Raw genomic sequence first — 20,525 nt, forward strand, 5'->3', positions numbered from 1 at the left:
TGATTCCCAGACCTGGTTGGGGTCTTGCAGGAGGCCATCAATGGATATGTGTGTGTGTATCTCTCTCTCCCTCCCTCCCTTTCACTCTCTCTAAAAATCAATCCTCAGGTGAGTACTAACAACAACAACAAAAAGATAAGAAAATTCATGATAAAATGTCTCCCATTAAAAGCCTTCAAAATTTTGGAGATACTTGGCTTCTTTTCATATGTAAAGAACACATTCATATTAATATACTACAATCACAGAGAAAAGCTCATTAAATAAGTACAAACAGAAACACTGTTGACACTGCAAACAGAAGAACATGGCAATACGTGTGTTTTCCTCTTAGCCAGGGCCCTTTACTTTATACCACATTATATAAAATAATCCAAAGTAAACTTTCAAGTCTGGAATAAATGCTTACACTTGCTATTTAACATCAAAATACATTTCATTAAGTAGTTCAACTCTTCTTACAAGTAAAATTTCACTTGGAAAAGAATCATTTTTATCTTGTCTATTTAGCAAAAGGTGTATCTTGATACCACGTGCCTTCGAGATTTGGCAACTGTAGCTATCAAAATGAGTATTTGAACTCTTCTAATTCTTCTTTTTTTTTTTATCCTCACCGGAGGACATTTTTCCATTTTTTGTTCAGAAAGAGTAAGAGAGAGAGAGAGAGAGAGAGAGAGAGAGAGAGAGAGAGAGAAACATCGATGTGAAAAGGACACATCGAGTGGCTGCCACCCGCATGACCAACCAGCAGGGCTGGGGACAAACTGTAACCGAGGTACACGCCCTTAGCGGAAACCGAACCTGGGTCTCTGTGGACCACAGGTCGATGCTCTAACGCTGAGCCAAACCAGCCAGGGCTGAAGTCCTCTAATTCTTAAAGCAGTGTCATGAGGTAGATCCTCATATCATTTTGCAGGTGAGGGAACCAAGTCACTAAGATATAATACAGGTGCTATGTGGACAACCCTGCTATACTTCCTCTCTATGAATCACCAAAACAATTGTTTCTTTTCCTTAATTTCATTCATTTATCCCTCAGAAGGGATAATTATCCTTTATGGGCCCAATTTTATAATGAGAATTTATCTGGAGAAAGTTTTCAATATATGTGGTATGCGTGTCTTCACCATTTGAAAGGAGGCATGCAGGGAAAAGGTAAGATAGGAAGGTTGGCAAAAATATTTGCAGCTAACCAGACATGAGGTTGACCTCTTAGCATTTTGAGTCAATATTCTAGTTTACCTAATTTAGATAGTGAAATAACTATATAGAAGAGATTCATTCATTCTACAAAGATTTTGTGAGTCTACAATATGCCAAGTATGGATTTTGTGAGAGTTCATTGTATGTTAAGTGCCTCACACTCATGAAACTTGTGTTCTGGTGAGGTAGAGAGATGATTTTTAGAAAACATAATAAATTAGTAAATTAAATACTATATAACAAGGTATTAAGTGCTGTGGACTGCCGTGGCCAGTTTGGCTTAGCAGTTAGAGCGTCAGCCCATGAACCAAAGAGTTGTGGGTTTGATTCTGGCCAAGGACATGTACCTTGTTTGCAGATTTTTAATTAATTTTTTTTTAATTAAGTGCTGTGGACAAAAGGAAAAAGGAAGCGGAGTAAGAAAACTGCATTATGAGAGATGGCAAGGTTATGACGTGGCCTACGTTGCCTTCATTGAGGTTGTATTTAAACAAACAATTTAAAAACACAAAGCTCTTATTTTTTCATGTAAAAAAATTATCACTTTTCTAATCTTTCCATACTTGAAGAACATAAGCAAAGAGATACATATTAGTATGTAAGACTTTTTTTATTTCCATTTTATTTATTTATTTTTAATCTTTATTGTTGAATGTATTACAGATATTCCTCATTTTTCCCCCATTGACCTCCTCCTCCCCATTCCCACCCCCCTCCTGCCTTTTCCCACACTGTTGTCTGTGTCCATTGGTTAAGCATATAAATTCTTCGGTTTATTTCTTCCTACCCACCAACCCCCTTCCCTTTGAGGTTTGTCAGTCTAACAATTAATTTGTACTTCTTAATCCCTTTACCCTTTTCATTTTTTAGGAGACTTTAAAAATCTTTGTAGCCAATATAGAACTAAATAAGTTTCAAGCCCTGGATGGTTTGGCTCAGCAGTCAGACCATCGTTCCTGAGACAGAAGGGTCGTAGGTTTGATTCCTGGTCAAGGGACTGTAACTAGGTTGTAGGTTCGATCCCCAGCCCCAGTTAGGGTCATGTGAGAGGCAACCAATCGATGTGTCTCTCACATTGACGTTTCCCTCTCTCTTGCCCTCCCTCCCTTCCACTCTATCTAAAAATTAATGGAAAAATATCCTTGGGTGAGGATTAAGAACAACAAAAAAGTTTCAAACTATTTCTTTTTTTTAAAATATATTTTTACTGATTTTTTTTTTTAGAGAGAAGAGAAGGGATAGAGAGATAGAAACATCCATGTGTGAAACATTATTCGGTCTCCTGCATGCCCCCCAATGGGGATCCAGCCTGCAACTCGGGCATGTTCCCTGATCAGGAATTGAACTGGGACCTTTCAGTCCATGGGACAACACTCAATCCCCTGAGCCACAACAGCCAGGCTCAAACTATTTCTAACGACAATTATAATGCTATTAACATAGAGCACACATTTCATTTTATGTGCCATTTCCCTAAATTCAGTTTTTCCTCCATTGCACAAACATGTAGACTACTGACTACGTGGTGGCATGTTGATAGTACTGATAGTGCTGCAGCAGTAACATTCTGGTGAGGTCACACAAATAAACAGACAAGTGCAATACTATATAAGAGGGCTGACTGGAGCATAGAACATAAAATACGGGATCAAGGGGAAAAGAATGGATAGAAAATCAAGAAGGGGGTAGTATAGGGTGTTGGGGCACATATAAAAGGATGGAGGATTGAAAGCATATACTTTGCTCATGGCAGTAAATATTGTCCTACATGAAAAAAAATTAAAAGATTCAGTAGAATGTGGTAAAGAAGACTGCACAAATAATCAAATTTTTTGGAGAATGAATTTTGAGAAATTGAGTTTCCCCAAATAAAGCTTTCCGGGTCTATTGCAGTGACAGAGATAATAAATAAGGACTCAAACAAAGCTTTCATAGGGAAGATAAAGAGATAAGAGAACAGAGATACTGTTAGCAGGTAGAATTGACAATAATTAAAAACCGCCCTGGCCCGTTTGGCTCAGCAGTTAGAGCGTCGGCCTGGGGTCTGGAGAGACCCGGGTTTGGTTCCCACTAAGGGCATGTACCTCAGTTGCAGTTTGTCCCTGGCCCTGGTTGTGCGGGTGGCAGCCACTTGATGTGTCCCTTTCACGTTGATGTTTCTTTCTCTCTCTCTCTCCCTCCCACTCTATCTGTACAAAAATGGAAAAATGTCCTCGGATGAGAATAAAAAAACAAAACAAAACACTGCTTCTGGCGGGTAAAACAGGAAGAAAAATCCGGAATGACACACAGGATTTGTAACACTTTTCAGAATGACTGACGATACATGAAGGGGAACTTAGGGGAAAATGATTACAATATGGGCTTGTTGAATATGAACTGTATATGGTATATTAAAACAGAAAATTTACCTAGACTGTAATTTATTACTCTGGAGGTAATATAAAAATTGCAGGAATAAGAAAATGAAGGTATTAATTATACTGCATTTAAAATACTAATTCTTGAGCAGCATGTGTCTTCTAGAACACTAGTTCTGTCAAGTAAATAAAAAGATCATGTGGTAAAATAAATTTTTTATATATTTTGTTAACTTAAGTCCCATATTAAAAGGCTTCACATAATAAGAACATATGCAATCAAATATCTAAAGGATTAAATATGAAGCATTTTCAAACTGGCTTGACCAAAGATCATGTCGTACCTGTTGAATTACTTTTCAATAAAGTACATTTTTGAAAAACAAAATGTCCTAGATTATTCAGACAGGTATTTTTTCTGATTGTGTTGGGTCCATCAGTTAGTATCTGTCTTTAGTCTATATTACAATGAATGCCATGAGAAAACTTGCGCTAGGTGATTTAGAATCTTGGTAAGTGAGCAAGGTTTTTACATAGAGGATGATTTTTTTATAAAAATCATGAAACATATTCAATTTTTTTGTTTTGCATGGCTCAGCTGACACTATTCAATTCTATCTAAGTCTTTTAAGGGTATACTATGATAATACCAACATAATTACTTCTGTATGAATGTGAACTTTAAAAAAAAATTTTCGTTAATCCTCACCCAAGGATATTTTTCCATTAATTTTTAGATAGAGTGGAAGGGTAAAAGGGAGAGAAAGAGAGAGAAACATCAATGTGAGAGAGACACACACCTCGATTGCTTGCCTCTCCACAACCCCGATTTGGGCTGAGGATCAAACCTGCAACCCAGGTATATGCCCTTGATCAGAAATCAAACCTGAGACCCTTTGGTCCATGGGCCCATGCTCCAACTGTTGAGTCAAACCAGCCAAGGCTGAATGTGAGCTTTTTAAAGTAGAGAGTAGTTATTTATCAAGTTTACTTATGTATTGCAGTATATTAATGAATTAAACAAGAATGGAAGAATAAATACGTGACATATAATAGATGTCAGAAGTCCACAGAATTTCATGAAGGCTGAGTAAATAGCAAATGAAATTAACGGCATTCTTACAGACAGTTTACTAAATGAAAAGGTATATTATTTACTGAGTGCTTTCGTTAGCTTCTTTTTGGAAGTGTGGCTCAGGTGGAGGGGTTCTATTTTTAAGAGGTGCAAAGAAAATTGATAATACTCAGAGTTGATGAGAGTAGTGACAATATGTGGTATGTTGAAAAAAACAATTCTATCTATAAAGTTATGAAATAGGGAGATACATTGAAAGTAGGTGAAAAATATATATACTTTTTGCTCTGACATGCTTAAAAGGTAATTAAAGCAAACAGAAATTTAATTTCAGGATTTAAAAACAATTAGGATACACTCACAACCATCATTTATCTATGGTCTTTATTATTTGTCAAAACAGCTTAATTATAGTACTCAAAAAAATACAAAACTAAAAATGCTTTAAATGAACATCTCTTCTTTTTATGATTTTCCCAAATGGGTGAGTTACAATGGAAAATCTTGTTACATCTAACTATCCATAAATACTTTTTGTCATAAAATTTTAAAAAATACAAGAGAAACAAAAAGGATTTAAACCCAAGTTAGGCATTCCACAAATATACATCTGAAGATGTTTTTCATTCCAACTGTTAATTTCATGTGTAGGACATATTCTGATTTCTCTGTTTACTATATTTCTACTTGATACTACACCTTTTTAAAAATTGACAATGAAGATGTGACTCACAGTTCTATTTGCTAATATACAATATTGCGTACATTATCCCCCAAATTAACCTTTATGGTATTTTAAGTCCTAACTTCTTCCCAGGAAAATTTCTATTTTTAGATCTAACATATACATATATAAATATACACGCACATGGATATATATATGCATATATACATATATATAATTTTCCAATGTTAAAAAATATAAAAAAACATTGTTTTAATCACTTATAAATATGTTATTACATTTTCTGCTATAGTGAGATCTTCCATAAGTTGTATAAAACAAGCACATGCATATATTATCAGTAGTATAGATGGTCATTTAGACCAGAAATATTACTTTGCTGTAAGAGTAATCCCAGAGTCATGCCCATAAACCTACCTGTGTAGTGGAAATGCCATTGAATTTATTTTCAAATCATATTAAGATTATATTAATATGTAGAATTATGTAACCCCCATTATAATGGAGCAAGAAAATATTAATGTATATTAAATTATGGAGCATATTTTTCGCTGAAGCAATGATTATTGAAATAGAAGACAGAGTTATTTCACAAATTGTCCTCTTGTTTCTTTTGTTCACATAATTTAATTAAAGAAATAAATTAATCTTTAAAAGGAGATGCAGAAAATAAACTTAATGAAAAGGGTATTTTTATTTAGTTCTGGAGTAATCACTATCTCGTCTCAACTTTAAGCATATCATTTTAATTTCATGAGCTTAATTTTCTTCATCTTTAAAGTAGAAGGTTTGATAGGTAGTCTTTTTTCATAGATGTTTCATAGAGTTGGATCAGAGGCAGGCTCAAGCAGAGTAAGAGAAGTTGCCAAATGGGTAGCTTCCAGGCTTCAGTTAAGTGGATGAAGGTGGCCTCTACCAGCACATTTTCATTTTTATCTGTTTTCTATTCTTCATCTCTATTTAACATCATTTGAAGGAGAAGATCATAATATTTTAGGGTTAACCTTAAGGGCAATCTTAAGAGAATAGGTAATATCTCCAATTGGATAAAGAGCAAACTAGCTTACTGCTTTCTACAAACAAGTGGATTCCACAAGCTCAGTTTTCCTTGCCTGCTACTCAAACCCACTGTTTATGCAGCATTAATTTAGGCCCATGAGAGTGGGGGACTAAAGGGAACTTATGCAAATACGTTAATGATCATGCTGCCTGCAGTGGTGTGAGTAATGAGATTCTTTATCTATAAATCAAGAATTTTATATCTACTACTGGCATTTATGAAACAGTAGTAAGTTGATTTATTAGCTTATAAGTAGAGTAACTTCAAATCCTAGAGTGGATAATACCCTACTACTAGTCTCTTTCTTAAGGTTTTCATGGATATTTAACGTCTAAATATTAAAACTAGACTAACAAAAACAGTAAGGTACTTATACTGTAAACTAGATATAGAATAGTACAAGTTAAAGAATCTAGAAGTTAAACTGTGTTTTAATGGAAATTTACTGTATGATAAAGGTGGCATTAAAAATCATAGTGAAAACGTGAATTACTCAATAAGTGATGTGGAGGCAAGGAGCTATGCACTTTGAATATATAAGATTAGACCCTTCAAGGACATGTAGAAAAGGAAACCCTAGTATACTGTTGGTGAGAATGCAGACTGGTGCAACCTCTATGGGAAATAGTGTGGATATTCCTGAAAAAATTAAAAATAAAACTGCCTTGTGACCCAGTGATTCCACTTATATATCTGAAAGTACCCAAAACACTAATTCAAAAGAATATATGCACCACCATGTTCACTGCAGCATTATTTACAACAGCCAAGATACGGAAGCAACCCAAGTGCCCATTAACAGATGACTGGATAAAAAAGGTGTGGTTCATATACACAATGGAGTACTAGTCAGCCAGCCATAAAAAAAGAAAAAGAAATCTAAACTTTTGCAAACAGTATGAATTGACCTAAAAGGTATTATGCTAAGTGAAATAAGTCAGCCAGAGAAAGACAAATACCATATGATTTCATCTATATGTGGAATCTAAAGAACTAAACAAACAAAATAGAAACAGACTCATAAATACAGAGAGAACAGACTGATGGTTTCCAGAGGGAGGGGGGTTAGGGGGCTGAGTGGAAAAAGTTAAGGGATTAAGAAGTACAAATTGGCACAGTATTGCTCAGTGGTTGGAGTGTGGGCCCACAGACCTCAGGCTTTATTTCCAGTCAAGGGCACGTACCTGGGTTAAAGGTTCAATCCCAGGCCCTGGTCAGGCTGCATTTAGGAGGCAACTAATCAAAGTGTCTCTCTCACACTGATATCCCCCCCCCCATTCTCTCTCTGTCCCTCCCTTACTTCCACTCTAAAATTGAATGGAAAAAAATATCCTCGGGTGGGGATTAACAAAAAACAGTTCAAAACAGTAGTTACAGAATATTCACAGGGATATAAATGCATGAGGAATACAGTCGATAATATTGTAATAACTATGTATGGGCAAGGTTGGTAATTGAAATATTTAGAACTTTTTAAAACATATGATTGTCTAACCATTATCTGTACACCTGAAACTAATACAGTATAATGTTGAATATAAATTAGAATTGGGGAAAAAAGGTAAAAAAACAAAATTAGACCCTTCACCTCACACCATACAAAAAATTAAAGATGTATAAGCAATCAGAAGTGAAAAAAAATCTATATACAGGTGTTTGGAAGTAAATGTAGAAAGCTATCCATATAACATAAATATAAAAATGCCTTCTTTAGCAGGATAAGTAATCATAAGGAAAAATTAAAATACTTGATTGTATAAGAAGATTTTTTATAAAAACCTTATGTATAAAAGGTATCTTTATAAAGTTAAAAACAAGTGATCCAAAAAATAATTTCAAGATAGGTTGACAAAAAGTTTAATTTTCTAAAAGATTATAAGAAATATACAGACATACCCCCACAAAGAAAAATGACCGATACGAGTACAAACAGGAATTTTTTTTAAAGGAATAATATTAATGGTTGATAAACTTGTGATGTTGATAAATACATAATGTTTAAACTCAAAATAGACAGGGAAATATAAAATTATACAACAATAAAAAATAATTTCTGATGCTTGAAATTGATAAATGTGAACTACTAGTAGTCAATATAGGAAAATAGACATACTCATAACTTGTTGGCAGGACTATAATTACTATCATTTTTAAACAAAAAAATATGGAAGTTTTGTTAAACTCATCGGCCTTAAACTTGCCCACCCATTTCAAGTAATTTATCTAACATATCAAACTACAATGAAAAAAATACATGTAAGTGTTTTACTACTGCCTAGTTTGTACAGTCACAGAAATAGAACACCCTTAACTTTTCAGTTTTCAAGAGTGGAATGCACTTCAGTATTGAGATAATGCTCAGTTATTTACCTCATACAAAGAATGAGGTAAGTCAGTGAGTGTTCACTTACAAGAATGTCCAATGTATAAAGTTTAGTGAAAACAATAAGTCAATAAAATATGTAGGCTTCTGGTCAAAATGGTGGAGTAGGTAAACACTGTGCTTGCATCCTTCTATGACCACATCAAAATTCCAATTAAATTATAGAACAGTTAACCTGAAGAATCATCTGAAGACTAGCTGAACAGAACTCCTATAAGTAAGGATATAAAGAAGCAGCCAAATTGCCTGGCTGGTGTGGCTCAGTGGATTGAGCATCATCCCACAGACTGAGAGGTCTCAGTCAACTCCCAGTCAGGGCACATGCCCAGGTTGTAGGCTCAATCCCCTGTAGGGGGCATGCAGGAGGTAGCCAATTGACATTTCTCTCTCACATCAATGTTTCTATCTCTCCCCTCCTCTCTCTCAAAAAAAAAAAAAAAAGAAAAATCAATAAAACATATTTTAAAGAAGAAGCCATATCATGTCCAATATTTTTTTATCTTACTGTTTTAACTCATCTCTTGATCTTTAAGTATCAATAAAGGCATCAACAACAGTAAGATCACATGCTCATTTCAAAATAAATATAATTATCCTATAAAACTTTTTTTATATTTCAAATTCTTCTACATTTTACTATTTGCATAACCATTATAAAATCAACAACAACAAAAATATATCAGAATAGATACCAACTCATTAATAAAAAGTGCATGTGGAAGAGGAAGTTACTCATTTTTCTTCAGAAACTTCAGTACTCTATGGATTGCTCTAAGAAATACTACTTTTGTAATTCAAATTATTGGAATCAGAGTTTTAAAAGTAAAGTGGCCATCAAGAAAAGAAAGAAATGAATGAACCAGGTGATATATTTAAATGCTAATATTCTGTATTGCTGAGTCTTCTGGTAAATATTGACTTAAAAAATTATGATTTTCACCCAAGGCCACAGGGACCATATAAAAAAGACAAAACAGTTCTGAAAAGAACTAATAGAGGAAAACACTTGGAAACAAAGGGGTCAGTAGTAAAGAGAGGATATCCTGATACTAGTAAATAGTATAGACATTTCTAACTGATAATTAGCAGGACATGAGAACATTGCTCTCCAGCACAGGTCAGGATTGGTAGTATATCTCTTGAGATGGGAGCCCTGTGGCCTATCTGCCCAGTAGTACATGCAACAAAAACGAGCTATCTTGCATAACATGAAGAAACTGAGCTCTGGAAGAGATCATCAGAGTGCAACAAATATAGTCATGTTTTCCTGTATAGAGAGAAAGAATTATATACCACACAGCAGTATACCACATAATATGCATATGCAAATGCAAAGTTGTGTGATGAAAAGGCAGTAGCAATGTCAATACTTAAGGAAGAAAGCCTTAAACAAAAGTAATTAAAATAAAATTACTAGTGAGATATTTTACACTTTTTCATGTTTAGTTTTTCAAATCCAATGTGTTTTTTGTATTTAATCTTAATTTGAACTAGCCGCAGTGCTCATTAGCCACATTTGTCCAGCGACTGTTTTATCAGCACACCTCTAAGGAAACATAAGCATACATGCAAATTTGGTCAGAATGTAAACTGATACAACTGCTGTGGAGAACCAATTTAAAATACACATTACTGGCCCTGGCCGGTTTGGCTCAGCAGTTAGAGCGTCGGCCTGCGGACTGGAGAGACCCCGGTTTGGTTCCCACTAAGGGCACGTACCTCAGTTGCAGTTTGTCCCTGCCCCAGTTGGGGTCGTGTGGGTAGCAATCACTTGATGTGTCTCTCTCATGTCGATGTTTCTCTCTCTCTCTTCCCCCCTTTCTCCCTCCCGCTAAATGCAAAAAAAAAAAAAAAAAAAAATGTCCTTGGGTGAGGATAAAAAAAAAATTAAAATACACATTACCTGTGGTCCACTAAGTCCACTCCTGAGAATGTAACAAAGGAAGCTATACAAAAATGTTGGTAGAAGCAAAGACTAACAACCACCACTACCACAAATGGAACACTTCAATGTTATCATTTGAGGGAGTAATGTCTTTGTATGTGTTGGCAGTAATAAATTAGTATTTCTTGCAACTGGAGCAAGTATATTTTATGCCCTCACCTTCATTATATAAAAGGCAGGAACATAATTTCATCATTCACCCATATACTTTCACCTTTAAATGCTGACCAATCAGTTGACTTATCTGGAAAGAAAACTGGTGTGATGATGCCAGCTTCTGTGCTTCTGAACCTCTTAATCTGCCCATTCTTCTAAATCCAATCATGGAACACAGCCACCATTATTCTGTGGGCCCCAGATGTTACCTGGTTTGATGCACATATTATCAAATGAATTTTTATTAAAGCCCTAGTAATTACCAACTGACACAACTTACGGATAAGAGATCACAGAACAAGTGGTAATTTTTACCCAGTTCTCTGGTTACTAGCACATAGTGTAAGAGAGTGCACTGGCTCAGCTTCTGAAGCATACCTCTGTGGCCTGGCAACAGCCCCTCTCTGTGCTCATTCTCCTGACCTCTAAAATTGCTGTAAAACCCACCCCACAGGATTGCTGTGAGTAAAAGGTGTGGCACAATGCCTTGCACATAGGCCTAGGCTAATACCTGCCCCATTATAATTTAAGAAAAATAACACGAGTTATGTAAGTTTACCTTGTCCCACAATGTTTTGTGTGGCTCATAATTAGAATGATCTATTTACATTTAACATTTAAATAAAATTTCTGATAATCAAAGAAACACTACCTCAGCACTTTTAGAATTCTAAATTAACAGATGCTATGTTTAATGATATTATTCAAGTTTGGAGAGGCTGCAGTATGAAAGCAATCACATGTGCTAGTAGTGACGATGTCAACTGCTATCACAGCTCCAAAGAGAATTTGATACTTCAGGGTCTTTATCTCTTAATTTAGTAACCCTACTACTAAAAAGCTTTTCTTGGGAAACAGTTAAAAATATAAATATTTATATCCAAATATGATCATCTTATTTAAAATGAAAATGACCTGAATCCTTAATATGTGGACAAAGTGTATGAAAAAGCACAAATCCATAAAATTAAGGAATACTTAGTCATTTTACATAATGTTTAAGAATCATTGCCCTGGCCTGTTTGGCTCAGCGGTTGGAGCATCGGCCTGCAGACCAGAGAGTCTCAGGTTCGGTTTCTGCTGAGGGCACATACCACACACACACAAAAAAATCATTTCATCACATGGGAAAATGATATATAATCATATGTTACTATTGGGATACAGAACAGAATATTAACTATGTAAAAATGGATTAAAAAACTGATGAAAAAATTATTTTGTTTAAATTTGTTTTAACAAACTATTGCTATCTTAATAGCATGTGGATATTTTTCAACTAAAAATCACTTAATAAAAATGTAATATCAAATTTCTCCTAAAAATTAATGACTAAAATTTTTGTTTCTACAAACTTAATCAACCTTGCTATGTCAGTCAGGAAGTGCCATCGAGTGCCCCTCTTTGCTATACATGACAGAAATGTTTACTCAGAAGGTGGATCTCCACTACATGTAGAAACTAAGTAGTAGAATTCTTTTCTCCATATTGATTTTTGTTGTTGTTGTTAATCATCACCTGAGGATATTTTTTTCCATTGATTTTTAAAGACAGTATAAGGAAGGGATGGAAGTAGGAGGAGAGAAAGAGAGAGACATCTATTAGATGTCTTCCTAAACACACTCTGAGTTGGGCAGGATCAACCTGCAACCCAGGTACCTGCCCTTGACCAGGAATCAAACCAGAGAGAGACCCTTCTGTGTGTAGAAGATGCTCCAAACATTGAGCCACACCAGCCAGGGCTCCTTACTGATTTTTGACCATTCTTTCATTTCAGTCTTTAATTTTTCACATATGTGTGTGTACTTAAATGCTTTTCAGTAACAGATTTATGATTTTAAAGTGTTAAGTAATGACTTTTAAAATAAAGGCAAGATATTAGGTGTTTGCCAAACTAAGAAATGTAGCGCATCCCTACTGGGCCTTCTCGGAATATCTGACTGGGAAGGCAGAAGCCACCCTGGCTAGAGGGTAAAGATCTGAAGGGATCTCAGCTACACCACTGTGGCTGTGTCTTAATTGGCTCAAAAGGCCCATTTGTTGCCTAGTGACAAATTTTAGTAGAAGCAAACTGACAAATACATGCAAGCTATTCCTAATTAGGCCAGGCCTAATTATCTTACCAAGGAAGCAAAAGCATGACTCTGGGCCTTCCTGAAACCTGAGGAAACAAATTTTAAGTCTTATTTTCATAACAAAATGTCACTTTTAAAGAGGGTAGTACAAACAATAAAATAAATACCCACTATAAGTAACTGGACACCTTTTGCATTAGAACTGAACCAGAATGATTAAAATTCACTAGGTAAACAGATTGCCAATTTAGGCTGTTTTTCTTAGCATGTTTCCAAATTCAATAAATTACTTTTTTCAGAAAGCCTTGCAGACACTTAAAACTCCTTCCAAGGTAAAATATTCCCTGAGTTGGCAGATATTAAACCTAAAACAATTATTCCTTTCTAGCAGGGGTTAGTGGATTATAGTACCATTTATACATACTGGGCATCAAACAGTTAAACCATAAGGCTTAGGCTGAAGCCTGGCTACACCCCAGGGCCCCCAGGCAGCCCTTGGCACTAGGCAGGTGTTGTGGGGGATGTGGAGTGTGAAATACAGGAAGCAACCCTAGAGACAGGTGTGTTTGATTAATGGGGGGAGGAGGGAGGAACACTATGGAGAGCTCACTAAAGCATGACAAAGGAGGACCAGCTCTTCTGACCACCAGAGGAATAGAACAGTGAAAGGGGAGGGCAGCGTGGTACCCACAGGAAAATAAGTCCTGCCTCACAGACTTACACTAGAATTATGTTTTAGTAGAAAAATAAATGGAAACAGTTGAATCCTTTCTTAAGATACACCATGTCTTTACATTGTAGGCAGAGTGTGAGTATTTTCAGAATATGTTTTCTAAAACTACAATGAAAGTGCAGAGCCAGCCCCACAGAAAACACTGGATCACAAGAACAGGATCACAAACAGAAAGAAGGAACCATAGAAATAAAACAAGGATCCGGGAGGAGAGGCTTTCCTAACCACTCAAAATGAAAAGAGCAGGAGTATGAACACTGGGATAGCACCACGAGTTAAGCCTCTAGACCACATTTACAATTTCCTGGGTACATATGTGTATGTATGCATACATACATAGGCAAACACAATGCACCTTTCTCTTCAACAAACCCCTTCATCCAATACTCTAAACTCCTTTCAGTAATACTAATAAAAACTAATCTTGATTCACTCCCTGGATTCCAGGTCTGCCATGGACTTCAGCTAGAGACCACAGGGCACTGAGGTCTTATACTAACTGAAAACTTCTTGCAGATTAGTATAGCCAGATTGAGCCAGGAACACTAATCCACTGCTTTGTTACGTTAAAACTTTTTCTCCTCTGAAACATGATCTTCCAAATTCAAAGAAATAACTACACAGCAAAAAAATCTGAACAAAAGATTGTCTAAATCCAACTGATCCAATTTAAAATTGGACTTCACCTAAACCACTTAAAAACTTGAAATCATTTATATGTTCAAACTATTGAAATTCCATACAAGCCCTAGATAGTTCTCTACTTTATTCAATAAATCTCCTTTTCATATTACCACCTCTAAAATATAATTGAGCAACACACACAAAATCAAAGATGTTGGTGAAAGGTTTATTGATTCTCTACTCAGGGCTCTCATTTCACACCTCCAAACACTGACAAAATTGGCCTCAATGTATACATATAAATATGTACGCACACACGCATTTATATAAATTATATAAGTTATATAAGTTATAGTTATCCCTCTACAATCCAGACACATTTTTTAGTGTATCCAGAGTACGCTTTAAACACAGACATTACTGTTCTGTTTTTAGTGGTGCAGTTCTGTAACTATGTAAATTAAGTGGCTGGTATTGATACAATGCGGCTCCTCATTAAATGGTATAATTTTTTAAATCTATGAAATTAACACAGTTGTCCAGTAAGTCCTCACCTGACGATGTCCCTAGGTTCTTTGAAACTGCGATTTGAAGCCAATAACACATAATGAAATAAATTTTACCCTAGGTTCATTGATATAAATAAGAGTTAACTTCCTATAGCATATTTCTGGTCACAAAAACATCAACAACTTTTAAATAAAGACCCGAACCACTTCTAATATTAAACATTTAAATAAATGTGAGTTTTACACATATTTAAGAACGATTAATAAAAGCAAGACAGTGATTTTGCAACGTCCTTATTCAGCTTCAGGGATGTAGGGGCCTGGAGCCCATCCCAGCCAGAGAGCAAGGTGGGCCCACCCTGGATAGGACACTTCCGTCACAGGGCACACTCACACACACCCACACTCATACAGACCGGGACACTGTCCACACGCCAGTTCTTCCGATGTGGAATCTTTTGGATCAGGGAGGAAACAGAAGGCCCCAGAGAAAACCCACACAGACGTGGGAGAACGTGCAGCCTCCACACAGACAGCAGCTCTGGCCAGGAATCAAATTCTTTTTTCCCTCATAAACATTACACTGAGACGATGTTGAATGAGACAACGTTATTTGAGAACCTGTTTACTGGGAAAACCAAATTTTCCTCTTCACGAATACACCACCAAAGGCAACTCTTCTAAAAATATGATTATAAGAAATAATTATAGTTGTTACCACCCATGACACTGAAAAAAAACTGTTTTACCTACTTTTAAAATGGATCTTTGTTAACATTATTCATCACAGTTAAAGAGAATAAAGACCTGCTTTTATACTTGTAAGGACAATATTTTCCTACAGTGTTAGTAATATCAAAGCAACCGAATATATTTCAAAGGTAAAAATTAAAAATATATGGTTTATCCTTTTAAAAAAACTTGAAAACAAACAGCAAGAATCTCTAAGGTTTCTTGTGTATAGTTGCTAAAAATCTATTCAATTTTTCATTCTAATGACTTATAAAATCAAGGAGAGTGAAATAAAATAATCCTTAAGTATTTCCAATTTGTTTAAAAACAATGAACAATTATTTAAAATTCAATCCCAAAATGTTTATTCAAACATAGTTGTTACTTACCTAAAACAGCAGCTATCATATAATCCATCAGTCTCCCAAGATCCAAAATTCTTATAGCCCTAACACCTTACTGAGGCTCATAGATTCATTCTTTTATTAACTATATTAGGTAGAAATTTGCTATCTGTTTTTTGGTCATTTACTTTGTGGAAAAAGTATTATTATTGTTCCATAAGAAAAAGTTCCCTGACATTAACCAGTTAAGTCCATTCTTTTGCTTTCCACAGTTCTTAAAAAATAACTCTATTATATTTATGCTAAATAATAGCTCAAACAGAACTATAAAAAGTCTAGACATAATATATTTGAACCGATATTTTCTAGTAGACAATAGTATTCCCTTCACAAAGTCCTTAACAATTTTTGTAGAATAATATATCTCATATTTTTTATGGATCTGCAATCAAACTTTTTTATGTATTAAAGAAACTAGAAGGATTAGGATACTTGTTATTTTAAGTTGTCAGCTTATTTCGTCTTCTTCCTTCTGCTACATTAACCCAGAATAGTATAAATTACATAAATTTTTAATAAGTAAACCTGCAAAAAGTATTTGAAACTTCTTCTAAGAAATCAATATTGATTTACTTTCTTTACTAGAAATGTATTTTTTTGCTCATAAATTTGGCTATAAAATATTTCAGAATAAACAGTAATCTCATATCCATATATAATGTAAATACTGCGTACCTCAGTCAAGTGTGGCGTGGGGTTAAATCCACAGAGATTACACACTTGATTCTTGCATTCAGTACAAGTGTTGAAGTTAGGAGGATCCTTAGAACCTATGTTGAGGACAGTTTTGCACAGAGGACAGGCTGATTCTGGTTTAGGGGTTTTCTCCAGTTTGGGGGGAATGGTAGCCTTTTGGGGCTCAGCTGTTGAAGGTTTGCTATCCTTAACAGGCAGAGACTTCTTTTCTGTTTCTGTTCTTTTCACTGTTGGAACTTGTTCAGCTTTGGACTCTAATTTTTCAGCTACTGGAACTTTTGTTTCCTTTTTCACAGGTGTAACCTTTGCAGGTGCTGATGGTAACTGACCCGTAGACTTGGGTGGCCCCTGAGCAGGAGGGGGCTGTGAAGGAGGGGCTTGTTTTGCTGGGCCCCCTGGCCCACTCTGTGAATGAGATCCAGGCTGGCCTGCTGTGGAGATTAGATTTGATGCCTGACTGAAGATTGATGCTCCAAACCCAAAGAGTTTCCCGGTCACAGTTTCTTGAGGAGTAGTGGGCTGGGATTTGGGAGCATCTGCAATACTTCCCAGATTCAGACTGAAACGTCTTGACTGCTCCTGAGGCTTTGGTGTCTGTTGAGATGTGGGGGCAGCTTGGCCAGTGGTAGGTCGTGGGCCGGGAGGTGTTGGTGACCCTTTTGGCATCAGCTTGGCATCTGGCTTAGGACTGATTTTAGTTTGTGCTTTCTTAGGTTCTTCTCTCTTTTGAACTGGATCAACTTGTTTTGGACCTTTGCTCTCCATGCTAGGCCCAGGATGTGAAACAATTTTTGAATCCGATGCAGGTCGAGGTATGACTTTAGCATCAAATGGGGTGACTTTTTCTCCTGCTGGTGGAAAACTCTGTGAGGGTTTGGCAGAGTCTGTTTTTAGAGGAGGAGTTATTTTCTCCTGATCCTCTGATTGTACTTTGGAGCTTAGAATATCAGGTTTTGTTGCTGTTGACGATGAAGACACAATGTCTGTGGCTGGCTTTACCGTCTTGGGCTGCTTTGGTTTGTCATCAGCCATAGGGACCTTGGCCTGCTCGGATGGGACAGAAGGTTCTTTGGGAGGGGCTGGCTTGGATGAGGACTCTGCCACAGGAGGCTGCTTGGCCGTGACGGAGGGAGAGCCATGAAGGGTGGGTTGTTTCACTAGTGGTGGGGGTTTTTTAGACTCAGGTGCCTTTGAGATATCCTGTTTGGGTGCAGCATCCTTCTTCGGAGAAACCTGCGGTACCTGTGGGGATGGTTTGCTCACCGCTGATGCAGGAATTACTGGGGCTGTCTTCGGTTTGGGCTGGGGTGATGAGGGCATTGGAGCCAGATCACCTCCTAGAGCTCTCTGCATCTGACAGTTTAAACAGAGCCACTCTTTTACCTAGAGATAAAATAAAACAATGGTCACTGAGACAAAAACAATGTAAAAACATTTTCAAAATGCATGCTGTCATCTGAAACTATGTTTCTCGTCATGCAAAACATAAAAGATCAAATTATTTTAATTAAATCATACTCAATTATATTAAAATACAATCAATGAATCTCAGAGATTTACACATCTATTTTTTTTAAATAAAGAGTAAAAATCAAATAGTTATATTTTTCTTCTAAAGTTAATTTTGTTATTCTTCACCTTTGATTTATATGAAGTTTGATTAGTCCTAGAAATAGAAAAGCATGTATCATAAAAAAAAACATAAATTATGCCCTGGCTGGTTTGGCTCAATGGTTAGAATGTTGTTTTGCAAACTGAAGAGTCCCAGGTTCAATTCTGGGCAAGGGCACATACCTCAGTTGCGGTTCCTCCCAGCCCTGGTCCAGGTCTTGAGGGAGGCAACCAATCGATGTGTCTCCTCACGTCCATGTCTCTCTTTCTCTCTCTCTCTCTCTCTCTCTCTCTCTCTCTCTCTCCCCCCCCCTCCCTCCCCCTCTATCTGAAGATAAATGGAAAAATATCCTCGGGTGAGGATTTAAAAAAACATAAATTATAATATAGATTAGATTCCATATTATCAGTCATGTTATATATTTCTCTGTGGATGGCTTATAACAGTTTTTAGTTATACAACCCAGAGTAGGCTTGTCAAATTATTAACACATTGCTAATTTCTTAAATTAGCAGAGCATTACTTCCCCATCCAAGGAAACATAATCAAATGTGTGAAAAACCAAAATTGTTAATCATGCTGGGTTAAAAAGAGAACACTCTCTGTTAACAAAATATATAAAAAAAAAAAAAAAATGGCATCCCCTCAAATGAGCATAAATAACATGATCTAATAGAGAAACATTGTTTCCTTTTAATCTTTTGAATGTACTGGAAAGAGCAATATAAGGAATGTATGGAAGCAATATACTTATTTGACTGAGATACATATGTTGAATACCTATATATTTGTTATATTTTTATCTTTACCTTTATGTATGTTTGAAGCATCTTATAAATAACATATTTTTTCTTTTAATCTAAAAACATAATCAAGCAATTGCTACTTATACAAGTACCATGACTAATGTGAGCTAGAATGTAAGAAAACTATCATTCCATTTGCCTCCTCCTTTTTTTTTTAATCCTCACCTGAGGATATTTTTGCATTTATCTTCAGATAGAGCGGGAGGGAGAGAGGGAGGGAGAGAGAGAGAAACATCGACGTGAGAGAGACACATCGAGTGGTTGCCACCCGCACAACCCCAACCAGGGCCGGGGACAAACTACAACTACAGTGGAGGTACATGCCCTTACCGAGAACCGAACCCAGGACTCTCTGGTCTGCGGGCTGACACTCCAATCGCTGAGCCAAACCGGCCAGGGTAATTTTCCTCCTTCTTGATAAAGGAAATTCTTCTATAATTATGCATCTACCCACTCAACCATCTCCCATCTCCCCTGCTGCCAATGTCAATCCTACTATTCTATTATTAATTTTTCTCTTGTGTTTTCTTCCACAGCTTTCAATGATGCATCACCTCATAACCATGCAGCCAGACAAGATAAAAGAAGATACAATTAGAAGAATGATTCCTTATCTATACTCTATCATTGATGTTTTCCTATGAAATAATATATGAGATCTGTATCCACATCAATCACTTTAACTTAGAAACTCCTAGGGTCAGTGCCATTCATTATAATTAAATTACTCTTATTTGGGGGGGGGCAAGTGTCACAGCCAAAGGAGATGCAACATTTATTCATTTCTTTATTCAAATATTTATTGAGCAACTTCTACTTACACCATATCACTGAATAAAAGACAAAAATGTGTGTCTTCATAGAGACTACATTATAGAAGAATCTGATGGTGATATTGTCATGATTCCTTCTTTCCTTCCTTCCTGTTACTTTCCTTCCCCCTCTCCACCAAAACAAATATCTCTGGATGCATTTGATTTAAGAAATAAAATGTAAGTCCCTTTGCAATGTGAACATTGGAGCTTCATGCGTAGCTTAGCTAGCAGGCTCTCACTTCATCTTTGGACCACTGCAAAATCAGAACCCTACTATGTCCTATCCAATGTATGCTTTACATCAACACTGGCAAACACATTCTATACTGTCCAAATTCTAAAATCAATGTCTCCTCATACAAATGTATATGACTATGTCTCCACATAAGCAGACTAGTGAGAATTAGGAAAAGTGAGATGGAAACCACAAGTCACTGCCTCTTCACAGGGAGAGAATTCTGTTTCTCTCTCTCTCTCTCTCTCTCTCTCTCTCTCTCTCTCTCTCTCTCTCTCTTTATCCTTCAGATAGAGTGGGGGTAGGGAGAGGGAGAAAGAAAGAAACATCTATGTAAGAGAGACACATCAACTGGTTGCCTCCTGCATGACCCCCAACTAGGGCTGGGGACCAAACTGCAACCAAGGTGTGTGCCCT

The 20,525-nt window shown here is 36.3% G+C and overlaps 1 protein-coding gene across 1 annotated transcript in view; it reads right to left on the reverse strand.

The window, feature by feature from the left end:
• PCLO (piccolo presynaptic cytomatrix protein) overlaps window positions 1–20,525 on the reverse strand; it is a 416,657-nt gene that overhangs the window by 368,616 nt on the left and 27,516 nt on the right. Inside the window, exon 3 of the mRNA XM_036247507.1 lies at window positions 16,620–18,023. Within this exon, the coding sequence (XP_036103400.1) occupies window positions 16,620–18,023 (1,404 nt within the window). The remainder of the gene's footprint in view (window positions 1–16,619; window positions 18,024–20,525) is intronic.

Source organism: Molossus molossus, unplaced genomic scaffold (genome assembly GCF_014108415.1).
Source record: "Molossus molossus isolate mMolMol1 unplaced genomic scaffold, mMolMol1.p scaffold_m16_p_7, whole genome shotgun sequence".
Lineage (NCBI taxonomy): Eukaryota > Metazoa > Chordata > Mammalia > Chiroptera > Molossidae > Molossus > Molossus molossus.